This window comes from Clarias gariepinus, chromosome 11, assembly GCF_024256425.1.
Source record: "Clarias gariepinus isolate MV-2021 ecotype Netherlands chromosome 11, CGAR_prim_01v2, whole genome shotgun sequence".
NCBI lineage: Eukaryota > Metazoa > Chordata > Actinopteri > Siluriformes > Clariidae > Clarias > Clarias gariepinus.
In genome coordinates this window covers 14,148,363-14,160,984 of record NC_071110.1, presented here as the reverse complement: position 1 = coordinate 14,160,984, position 12,622 = coordinate 14,148,363, and the positions used below count along the sequence as shown (strand labels likewise).

The 12,622-nt window shown below is 39.8% G+C and overlaps 1 protein-coding gene across 3 annotated transcripts in view; it reads right to left on the bottom strand.

Annotated features, from left to right (window-relative positions):
- tenm4 (teneurin transmembrane protein 4) overlaps positions 1–12,622 on the bottom strand; it is a 218,286-nt gene that overhangs the window by 59,058 nt on the left and 146,606 nt on the right. For all 3 annotated transcript variants that reach the window (XM_053507223.1, XM_053507224.1, XM_053507225.1), the window contains 3 exons: positions 9,982–10,128; positions 8,208–8,424; positions 2,988–3,107 (listed from right to left, as the gene is read on the bottom strand). In XM_053507223.1, coding sequence (XP_053363198.1) covers positions 2,988–3,107; positions 8,208–8,424; positions 9,982–10,128 — 484 coding nt within the window. The remainder of the gene's footprint in view (positions 1–2,987; positions 3,108–8,207; positions 8,425–9,981; positions 10,129–12,622) is intronic.

The following is a 12,622-nucleotide window of genomic DNA, read 5'->3' as shown; positions in this document are numbered from 1 at the left end:
TGTGTGTGTGTGTGTGTGTGTGTGTGTGTGTCTGTGTGTGTGTGTGTGTGTGTGTGTGTGTGTGTGTGTGTGTCTGTGTGTGTGTGTGTGGTGTGTGTGTGTGTGTGTGTGTGTGTGTGTGTGTGTGTGTCTGTGTGTGTGTGTGTGGTGTGTGTGTGTGTGTGTGTGTGTGTGTGTGTGTGTGTGTGTCTGTGTGTGTGTGTCTGTGTGTGTGTGCATGTACAGTATAGTATAAGTACATGGAGTTGACATGTTCTCCCTGTGCTTAGTGGGCTTCCTCCGGGTACTCTGGTTTCCTCCCACAGTTCAAAGACATTCAGATTAGGCTAACTGGCGTTCCCAAATTGCCTGTAGTGTGTGAATGAGTGTGTGAGTGAGTGTATGTGTGTGTTCCCTGCGATATATTGGAACCTGTCCAGGGTGTTCCCCGCCTCGTGCCCTAAGCCTCCTGGGATAGCCTCCAGGCCACCCGCGACCCTGAATACAGGATAAACCGGTATAGATGAGAGTAGGATGATGATGATGATGATTAGAGTTTATGCCACGCCTTCTTTTAGATTGAAAATGTATTTTGTTCGAGCCAGATCCTTTCAGACTGTTCCAGCTGAGGTGTTCACATGAAGCATTTTTATTACCCTTGGGAGTATTTAATATTTCAATTATTAGTTGAATATAATCGTCCATGAAAAGGCACCTAGTGATTTTCTTATATACAGTATTTAAAAATATATATTTTATATTTTTTTCATATTATATCACCTGCAATAAAATGTCTACTCTGAGGTAAGACTTTTATACAAACAGGTTTGTAATAGTCTGGACCACCATCCAACCAATCAGGGCAAGGAGGTGTTTATCGGTTTCTTTCAGTAATGACAATTCGAAAATCTCCAACTTTTGCACAATAATGAAGTAGTTCTAGCCTTCTGTAGCTTCAGAGGAAATGCTGAAGAGAGTGGCTGAATTTGTTTGTATTTAAAGTTTCTCAACTGCTAGCTTCCATTATAATACCTCATTATACACTACCTTTAGAAACTAACCAGGTGCTTTGAGAATTTCCGCAGACATTTCTCAGAGATGCTTTAGCATGTCTCCTAAAGGGACTTTTCAGACACATCCCTTTCTGGCTCTTTCATCCAAAACCTTCCAAAGAAACTAACTCGGGTTCAGATCAGTGACTGGACGGTGCATTTCATTACAGACATCACTGCCTCACTCCTCTCCAGATATCTCCAACACAGCTTTAAGGTGTGTTGGAGGATGGAGCAGTATAAAAAAAAAAAATTAACAAATGTGTCTTTTGTATATATCAAAATTAATAAAGCACCTAAATTCAAGACAAAATTAACACAAACTTGCTAATATGGAATTATGATGGAAGATACCTCAACAGGGTACTGTTCCGTATCAGCCCTTGGTGTTTCCATCACCACCATATTCCTGGAATACATTTATGTCACTGGCTTGGCTAGAACCCTTGAATGCTTGTACTGTATGAGAGTAGATTAGCATGCAGGTTCTGTAGAGATACCTCTTTGCACTGACGGATGATGGTGGATGATGGTGGTACACATCACATTCTTTACTTCCTTATGCACAACCTGGAGCAAGACTGAAACCTGAGGCTGAACCTACACCTTAAAGCATTTAGTTTACTGAAGTGTCAATGGAATTATTCAAATATGGCGAAATGCGGTTGTAGACACGAGAGATAGTGTGGTGAAGAGGGTTAAAAGTAGGTTTAAATTCCTACTGGTACTATGTAGCCAAATATACAGTAAAAAGAATAAACAACAGAGGTGGTGGACAGTCCTGAGGAACCCACAAGATTTAATTAACTTATTCCGCTTTAAAAATTTTAGCTAACCTTCTGGTTCAGGGGTTAAATCCCAAAAAGCGTAAAATGGAAAGTTAGTAAACTGTATGGTGTACAATCTCTTGTTGCACACACCAAGTAGTGCCCTTGATCAGGAGTTGGCAAGGGATTTGGGATAACTGTTGCATAAAAGATGCCTAAAACACCAAATTAATAAATAAAATTAATTTTATTATTTAAAAAAAATCAAATAATAAAAAAAAAGGTTAGAAAACTTAAACAAGAGTAGGAAAGTGGGATAGCCATATAAACTGCAGAAAGCACAAAACGACAGAATGCAAATGAGTTATTGGGTGGGTGGAAAAGCAAGCGGAAAAGAAAAAGGGGTTTTGTTTGAGTATGAAAATGAGGACAGGAGACGCAAGCTCAAAGAAATCCAATTAATTAAGCAACAACTATTGAGATACGAACGATGTCACTCCACAAAATTCCACTCATTATACAAATTCTTTAAATATATCAAAAGTATCTTGCAGTTGCTAGATTGCAAGATTATTATTGGTGGAGAAGGATAAATTCTAAAAGGATAATGTTAAACAAAACACCAACATGTGACTTTGCTGTGACCTTGATCCTGTTTGGATCAACTTCAAAATCGAATCAGGTCATCTGCTGAATGTTTACAGGATTTACCATAAAAATCCTGAAAACACTAAATCACTAGTGCTTAAAAAATTGCTTCAGCAGGAATCCTGGATAAAAAACAGGGGTGTGTGGACGGGCGGAAAGATGGACACTTGGTGGGTCAGATAGATAACCCAAAAACATTACTCCTTCTCTACTTTGTGTAAGGGTAAAAAGGGTGAAACTGACCAATTGTAAAAAGTTGATCTTCTCACAGTTTTAAAAAATGATCTTTATTTGAACTCACACTTCTGCACACACCTATGGTATCAAAAGCAATGCCAAGCACATAAACCGGTTTTATGTCCGTTTCCACTGAAAGTAACTGTATTGATAATATGATATATAGAGTCTGTTATAAGATACAATTGTGCTGCTATAAAATAAAAAAAATAATAAAAAAAGAGCTTATTTAGGTCACCTCGATGAGGCGGTAACAACACGCTGGGGATAAACATTTTGTGGATGTTTACAAAGAGCATCCTACCTGCCATCCTGCCTGGTGATGGTGTAGCCATAGGCAGGATTGTTGATAAAGCTGATGTTCACTCCCACCAGTGGAGTTCCATCGGACGTCACCACTTGGCCTCGGATGACGCAGGCGTGACTGCGGAGAGACGGGAGAGTCAATCTAGATTTCTGCCTTATAACATCATGCAGCCATGCAGACACATAGTGGGAGTGTGCACCTCATGTTACCCCGTTTCTAATTGCATAAATAATGAATTCAACCCAGCTGAGAGCTCAGAAGAGACCACAGTGGGGTTCCCTGCCTTGAAGGAAAAAGAGATAATGAGAAGAAGAAAAGGGTGTTCATAGAGAATGCTTTACACTTTTATCCTCATTAAAACTGCTTAGAGGAGAGAGGACAACAGTGCAGCGACGAATTGGTGATTTCAGCTACTCTACTTGGGTTGGAAATGATCTTGCAGTCGAGAGATGTTATCTGTCACCTTGGCCAAGACGGGGCTTACGAATCGATATTAAAAAATCAATCAAACACTTCTAATAGTTCTGAACTTGCAACAAGAGGCTTAACGCCAGGGTACAAGCATTACCAAGTTCAATGTCACATGAAGTAGAGCTTACGGGAGACTTCATAAGATGTTTAGGAAGTAAACACACTGTACTGTACTGTATAGTACATCAAGAAGACTTTTATTCCTGTATTATATCCAGCACTTTTTTTTTTTACTGGGGCCATTAAAGGGCTTTGCCCAAGCACAAGCAAAAAAATAAATAAATAAATAAAAAATAAATCAGGCGCTATCAGCCTGTGGAAGAGTTAGCTCTTAAATATTTGCCACATAGCGGAAACAATTAACACTGGTGCATGAGAGGCCGCCCTCGTTGTGTCCTTACTGCAGGCAAAATCATTCACCTAACAATATCCTGGTCCCATGGAGCACGGCTTTATGCTAATTTCGGCCGCTTTTCTCCTTCAACAGTCCTTGATTTAGCTTTGCTTCTTTATAAACAATATTACCACAAGCAGTTGAAAAGCCCCGTGCAATACGTGTGCTGTGATAATGAGAAGGAAGAAGAAAAAAAAAGAAGGAAGGAAAAGGATGCAATTGTGTCACAGCCAATTATTCATGTTTTAGTGGACTTTTATTATGAAGGTCAACAGAAGTGGAACTATCTTCAAGCCTGGCAGCGCACGTCTGAGCAGGATGAATGAAGAACCGATACTGGTAATACTGAATGATTTCAATATAGATATTAAACAGCGATACAGAGCAAAGAATGGGAGAGAGAAACAGAGAGAGAGAGAGAGAGATGAGTGATCACAGCAGAATTCAAAACTACAGAAACACTCAGCGAAGTTCCCGAACCGCAGGAAACTGGAGGGTTTATTTATGGGGAGGTTTACGGGTTCAAAAGGACACGTCACAACGACAGATCTAGTGTGGCTCTATCTCTGCTGCGCTCTGCAGGAAAACTGAAAGCAGTTGGACTTTTCACTGGCACTAATGGGCAAAATAATAACACATTTCAACCGGAGTTGAAGTGCAGTAAAACAACACATGGGGAGATGTGCTGAAAGTCTCATTATTTCAAAAGAAAATAAACTGCGTGTTGGGTCGGCCTTGATCGCAGACGTTGGCTGTTGCTGCAAGAGGTATTATCAAGTCTTTCTTTGTTAGATTACTGCCTAAAAAAATACACTGTGTAAACAGACACAATTTATCCTCCGTCTCCACTGTATTAAACTAAAATACAACAACTTGAAGGTATAGACCGAGGGCTGGCATGACCGAAAGGCGATAAGTTTTTAAAGCTTTTAAAGCTTAACCGTTGTTGTGATAAGTTTACAGCTGTAATTAAGCTGCTGGAAGCAATTTTATCTTGTTGTGGCACCAATATCAACTAAGAACAAAGACTACGGCGTTACATCTGTTGTGAATTTGCATGTGTCATTGTCCATTTGCCTTCTGTTCACACCGTGTACCTGTTTAAAAAAAATAAAAAAATAATAATAATAAACTGTTGTCAGTTCTATAATCAGATCAGAGCAGGAAAATAAAAATCTCTGATGATTAAAAAAATGTCTAGTCTGATGAGCCGCCTTAAGCTAAATAATTTACATAGCCACGTGATTGGATAATTCACAACAGGGACTTTGTTACACGAGACACAACGGTCTGTGTTTTGAAAGTAAATTTATCAGCTCAGCCACACTATTTTTTCTCCGCTGAAATACCACCCTGGGTTTGCATCAGGACAAAGGTCCTCCAGTTGACTTCTGTTAAAAATGATTAAATTAGCCAGTTACTGTTATTATTTAGGACAATAAAAACATAAAGCATGCTCCAGCCCTCATTAGAAGTGCATTAACATGCCTAAGCGTTTCTCCTTTTGCCTGCTGTCTAAATCAGCTATGTGAAAGAGGAGCATTCTTTATCTGCCTTATCTCCAACATCAAAAAGAGACAGATATGTCTCCCTAACTGTGATGAAAAAACTCTTTTTTTTTTTCAGTTGATGCAGCGCTGTCATAGATCCTGTGTCATGTTTGTGCGCACGTGCATACATACTGTACAAAACAACAAAAAATATTGCAAATACCAGGAGAAGGGGAAAAAAACAATATGCACGTTTTCTGTTCAGCCACACGCTCTCGAATGATGTAGCCTGGTGTATTAAGTGTCCCATTAAAAGCTTGGTGGCTTTTGCGTGCGGCGCCTCAGAAGCTTTTTAGTAGCTGGACGCATCAGGAAAGAGGACTCTGACATGGAAAAAGGGGGGAGAGGATCGATACAAAGGGGGCGATCAGGTGACGAAGAGGGGAACGTTTCCTGCTGGCACATCCCGTTTCGGAGTGTCCCATCTGAGCTCTGCCAAGCTGTCTCAGCTCTGTCTCAGCAAAATGAACTGTGTTAAATAATATATAACAGCTGATATTTTTAGGTTAAAGCAGATAAAGCTTAGCTTTTCTTGATAGCTTAGTAGCTGCTTTACTTATAGCTAATGCACATTTACGCTTCCTAATAAAGGCTCTGTGATGGTTCAGTCAAATTTCCATGGTCGGTTTAGGAGAAGTTGCAGATGGAAGACAATGGATGACGATGACGCAGATGATGCAAGATGACGGACAGTGATCCCTGTGTGTGTTGCCTATGTTTCGCAGACAGGCAACACAATAAAATAGTTAGTGAACATTTACAGTATTAAACAACGCCTATACAAGACAGTTGTCCACGACTCTACATTAGTGATAGTGAACTGTAGACACTGAGGAGAATAAGTTCATCGAAGTAGCTAATCATAGCGTCATCGTAGCCATACTTCGCTCCAAACATGCATTCAGCTGTAGTTCACTACAACAAAAAAGAATATTTGGTGTAAACCACATAACTTAACCAGTATATGTTACAGTATATTGGTTAAATTAGATCTAAAAACGTCCTGGCGATTTGAAGTTTGGTCAAATCCCCATGACTGGTTAAGTAGGAGATTTGACCCTCTCTCTTTTGTTTATGTTGAAAAAAAGAATGTGTTGGAGGAGTTGTGGAGAGAAGAAAAGTGTGATGATGACAGATGATTGATGCCAATGACATCAAAGAGAGACAATGCGTAATGATCCATCGCCGATGCTCTGCAGGCAGGTGACACAATAATAAACGGAAACACTCCAAAAATCCTTTCTAAATGTGACTTCTAGGAATTAGCTGGTATTCACAGAGCAGTCCATTCAATAATGCATTTTCATGTCCACAGACGCCTCTATCAGACACTGCCTTCTTGCTCATGCTGCGCCATGATCTCCAGTTAGAGAAAGCCGATACGCAACAGACGTCTCGACATCGGCGCACTGAGGGTGCGATGACTTCGTAAAAGTTTTACGAGGGGCTTAGCTGAGAAAAGCCTAAGAAATTCGGAGTGGGCACAGTGGGGAAGAATTAGGCTAGTGGCCTTGACTTTGAAGTGATCAAAGCACCATTAGAAATGGATCAGAAACGAGGGAGATTGGACAAACTGAAGATGCTGCTGTACAAAGCCGAAGCCGATTGGCTTTAAGCCTAACTACAAAGTTGCAATGCTCCGGAAGGCAAATTATGGCATTTAGGGCAAATGATTGAAAGCTTCTCAAAACATCGCATATCCACTTCAGGAGGCTGAAAATAGGAATCCAAAACCTCTTTGGCATATTAAACCAAAGCCTCAAGAAGACAGGATCAAAACATTAGTGTTCTGCTAGGCTTGATCCATAGAGCCATCCTCAAAAGATGTTTCCTCTTTAGATGCTCTTTTTTAGGCGCTTCTTTTCCCCCCCACATTTCCAGCACTGATGTTTCTACCACAGTTTTGATGAATGATAAGTGAGAGGGTGGTCTGTGAGTTCTCAGAGTTGCTGCACGTTCTTTTCTTTCTTATGTCTTTGCCTATTCTGTTGGTCTTAAATGAGCTTAGGAAAAGCATTAGGAGAGGGTGAGTGCTGAGAGAGAGAGAGATTCGCACGCGTGTCAGATGCAAACATGTCGCTGAAGAATCCCTCTAGAGTTTAAAAATGTGCAGGGAACAAGACAAAGGCAGTGACACTCTGAGAAGCCAGATGGGACACAATGACGGCATGTTTTTTTTTTCCCTGCCTCTCCTCAATCTAAAGGAATATGGATGGGATCATGTGCCCTGGTTGCTTTTGTGAAAGTTGTACTTCTGTGATCTGCTCAGCCAAATAGTCTAAAAATAAGACGCAACATACGCACTGAGATCTTTAGCGGATAGAATCCCCAAGATAGAATCAGTCCATCCCTGTAGGCATTTTAGTCAGAATTTTTATTGTGTTCTGCTTAATAAAAGTTTGTGTGAGTCAAGTGCTTGACTTTGGTGCATTCACTCATTCTTTTCCTGCGTGCTATTTATTCATATTACCGCTGTCTGTACTTAAACCCATATGTCCTCATATGAGAACTTGACATTTTCCCCAACCGCATTGTCTATATATCCTGTAAAACCATGACGGCACATGAGGACAATTAGGTATAATGGTTAAATGGCTTATTTATGTTCGAAGACAGTTTAAAATGATCAGAATCTAATGAAAAAAAAAAAAACAATAGAAGAAGAAAATGCAATGTACAGTATACAACAGGAGCTTAAGCATCCATTTTTCGATCAACATCATGTTTATTGTTGATAATGCTAATCAATGCTCCAGTGGCACCTAAAGGATAAATCTGCATTAGAACCCATACGCCACTCACCTAGCTTCGAAGGGGTTGGGCCCAGGAACGACATGTGTGCTGTCTCGGCCCACCAGGAAGCGCACACGCTGGTAGAAGGAGTGCAGGTTGCTTGGGCCTGAAGACATCTGTGTCTCCTGGATGATGTCCAACGGATCCGGAGAGCCCACACATAGAGATGTGATGTGACACGATGTTTGCACACAGCAGTCTGGGTCCATGCAGTCTAGCAGGCCGTCTGAAGGAAGCAGATAAATCCGTCAGGTGTTCAACTAGCAGGATTTTTTGTTTGCGGCATTTAGACAAATCTTCTTCTGCAGAGAGACTGCGCGAGATTGTCCGGTAGGTAAAAAGACGTATATTTCAGAATATTAAAAAATTTTAAATTTTCTTTATAGGGAATGGAATTGATTTCCAGTAGTTTCAACAACTGCTGAACTAAAGGTAACTGCTGCTATTTCTAATTAAAAAACTTGATGTAATGCTCTATATATTTGTAATTTTTTTCCTGAAATTGTAATAAATCAGTACAAATATTGGATGCATTTTGTACTTCAAAAAATATATATATTTTGTAAAATATCAGCTATTTGGGTGATGAAGCTCACAAATCAAAAAGCAATGTTGGTTTGAAACTGCTCTGTCAAAATCAAATCTGTTTTAACCCCCATAATTAAAAATGATAACCTGAAACTTTTTAACAGCTACAATTACTCCTTGCCGTTCTGATTTTCCCCTTTTTTATGCTTTAACACATCTTTTCTACAACTCTCCACCTTCCCGTAATTCAGCCCGAATAATTCAAGACTCCTGACCAGGAGAGGGACGTGGTAGCGCTCTAAAATAGGTCATGGCTCCCTTGCTCTCTTTTTTTCTTGTTTGTAGCTCTCAGGAAGCACTCTGGCCAGATGGACAGAGAGACAAAAATAACACGTCTCCTGGCAGACATCACACGGTTGCCTCTTTAACGCTTGCCTCTGCTGTCACAGACTAACCAATTCATAACTTCTTACTGCACAGATTCAGGAGTGTTTTGCTGCTGAGTAGACACTTATGTAAATCTGAATGCCTTAACGTGCCAAGTGCTTTGGCCTTATATTGAACAGTAGGGTAAATGAGGAAGGGTGTAATTTGCACATTAGCTCGGATTCAGTGTTGCTCCGGCAAAGATCATCCTCTGACAACATATGTTCAGCCTCGAGTCTGAATGCAGAGCAATTGTTAAAAACAGAAAAAAAAAAGAAAAAAAAAACCCAGACTAAAAAGGAGATATAAAACGGTTGCATAAAGCAGAACAGTAAGTGGTGGGGCAGTGTGTTTGCAGATCACGGCCAGGAGTGTTCCCCGGCGACGGCGTATATCCCTGGAGCCTGTGTGTTCGTAGGTTTTGGAAGGTTTTGTCAGCGGCGCAGGCTGCGGCTTATTTCTTGGCTTTGTGGGAAGCCTACCCTGAAGCTAGCGCATGCTGGGATTGGAAGGCACAGGCTCTGTGAGGTTTTGTATGCCTGCGATCTCAGCTTAAGGAGCTCTGAGCATCTAATTCTCACTCGACGTGGCTTTACTCTTCTCCACCGAACGCTTCCGAAGACAGGTTCGTACACATTTGTGGTTATTTAAAGAGCCACCTGATTAACAGACAGTCCAGGTGTTCAGGCTTAAGTAAAAGACAAAAGCAGGATGGCATGTTAAAAGCGCTTCTGTTTCAGGAGATTTACATGGCGGAGATGAATAAACTGAGCGATAAAGAAAAAGATTAGACTGGCTAACTGACTATTGCACACTTGTATTTGTTTACCTCCGTCATTGTCTTTGGCGTCACTGCAGGATGTCTCCATGGAGGTGTCACAGCCTGTTCCTCTCCAGCCCAGCTGGCACACGCAATACCAGCCGCTATTACCCAGCGTGCACCTGCCGTTGCCGTTACACAGACCCGGACAACCCTCTGTGCACACACACAAGCACAATGACCGTGTTAATGGTGGAGATTCCAGACTGAAAACAAACTCATTACCCATACACGATTCCGAAACATATGCTAAAGAGAGAGAGATTAAAAAAGAGGTGAAGTTCAGAGTTATGTAGCAAACTGATAATACGTGTAAGATTCTATCTCGCGTTTTAAAATTCTTCGGACAGAAGCAGGTTAAATAATGAGTCGGAAATAATTGCCTTTGACTCTGGGTGATTAATTTTGATACACCGTTTGTTAAGTTCCTCATATCCTGTTGAAGCAGACGCCGATTGCAGAGTTTCTCCAAATCAATATACTCTCATTAGTGCTGCAGAATGGATCTAGCACTCTACTGCTAGGAAAAGAGATAAAGAGCGAACGTGAGGGAGGGAACAGGTAATGGAAGACAATATGTTTTGCAGCATCTAACTCAAATCCGTAATAAAAAAAAAAAGTTTTGATGCCGAGATGCATTTTTTTTTTAAATCATCGATTATACAATGTATAGTTTCTGTTGTAAAATCAGAAGAGCTCATTTAAAATGCTTGAAATGCATGCACTTGTGACCGCATCACAGTAAGTGAATTCTCTATTAATGCACCATGGTTTAATCCAATAAAACCATTATGTTGTTCATCAAATAGCCTTACATTTGTGCATTATGTTGCTTAGCAACAGAACCTCACTGTTAACAGGCTATTTTTTTGTGCTGGATAATCTATGAATAATAATAATAATAATAATAATAATGCATAAAATATTTAAGTAAACTTTTTTCATATGATTTTATTAATGCCTATGAACAACCCTATGTACAGTAGAATAAAACCACCATAACAAACATCCTGTTATAGCTTATTGCTTTATTTTTATATCCTCTACAGTCCCTGCTAAGATAAATTTAGGACAGTTCTTAAGCTGTTTTATAAAGGTTGGACTGTAACATTATAAACATCTAATTTAATAATGGTTTGCTTTGAAATTATTATAACAATTTAAATTATAATTCTCAAGAAAACTGTTAATAAAACTTTGCAGAGAACATGTATAAATAATTTGTAAGCGTTCCTTAAAAACCTGACATTCTTACACTTATAACTTAAAGTTCCTTAAACCTTTATGAAGAGGTAGACTTTAGCTAACCTAACATGATTATATTTTGTCCTCGCATCAATATTCTGTTTAATTTTAGGCTAAAATTATCAAGCATGGCTGCGGCATACTGGGATGTGGAATGTTGATGGGTGTATGAAGATGTGAAGAGCAGCGTCTGATTCGGCTGTAGGCTAAAAGAGCCTAGAACTGTCCTGCTGCTTCTCCTGCACACTTCCCTTTCGCCTTTTCTTTTTTCGAACGTAAATAATGATGAAATGCCTGATGCTATAAAATGCTGCATGCTCCGAGGAAGCGCACTGCAGCTCTCGAACAAATATCTGCGACATAAATACTGTACATCTTGGCCTGTTTTGCTGGCGACAGCCACCAGTGCGACAGCCTCCCAACGCAGGCAAAGAAAAAGAGAGCAGGATTGTGGGTTTAGAATAGAAAAAGGTGGATGTTGTCTGATAAGAATAAAAATTTTTTTTGATGCTTCGGTGCTTTTTAAAAAGAAATGGCTGCATGTTAAGTAGCATGGAACGCGATCATTGGAGCTTTGTGCAGTCGCGCTTGTGATAAGGGAGCGCTGTGCATGCAGGACTTTCTGAATTATATATTACGATGAGCAGTGTGATCCCGCGCATAAAAATGCACCAAAATCCTGTGTGTGAAAAAAACAGGATTAGAAGGTTTGCTTTTTAGTTTCTCCAAAATGATAACAATATCTTTTACATTTAAAAGCAGCACAATAACTAGTGTGTTAGAGAAGACATATTTGTTGTATTACAGTTTGGCCAAAAAGAAAGCACTTGTTTTTTAAGTGTTTCAACCTTAAATGCTCTGTGAGTCAAATATGATTGGTAAACATTTCTGGCCGCAAGCTTCAGAATCTTAAAATTACTTTGTTTTTGATGTTTTTATTTTTTCTTTCCAACTTTAAGTTGAAGATGCGGTAAAAGTTGAGTGTCATAAAAGTTTCCAAGTGTCCTTCATCAGCTGTACAAGGTAAGTGCTTTTTCAGAAGCATGAAAGAAAAAAAAAAAGTTAAAAAACTGTTGAATGAGCAAGTTATATTCACTCGGACTGAAAAAAAAAAGCTGAAGGTATTACATCTTTAAAGGTTATCGGGGAGTTCTTTTTAAAACTGCTATAAGTTAAGATGGTTGTTGATTTTAAATGTCAGACAAATGCCCTCTTTTTGAGAAAATAGGTGGTTCATGGCCATGTTTATTGACAAAAAGTAGCACACTGTCTACAGGGAGGTAGATGTCTGACTCATGATACTGTCTCCTCTAACAATAGTGTACATATTTCTATGAGTTGCTTTGTCACCGTTAGCCTTCAGCCTTCAGCTGAAGACGGAAAGTGAAGCTCTGGGTATTTTTCC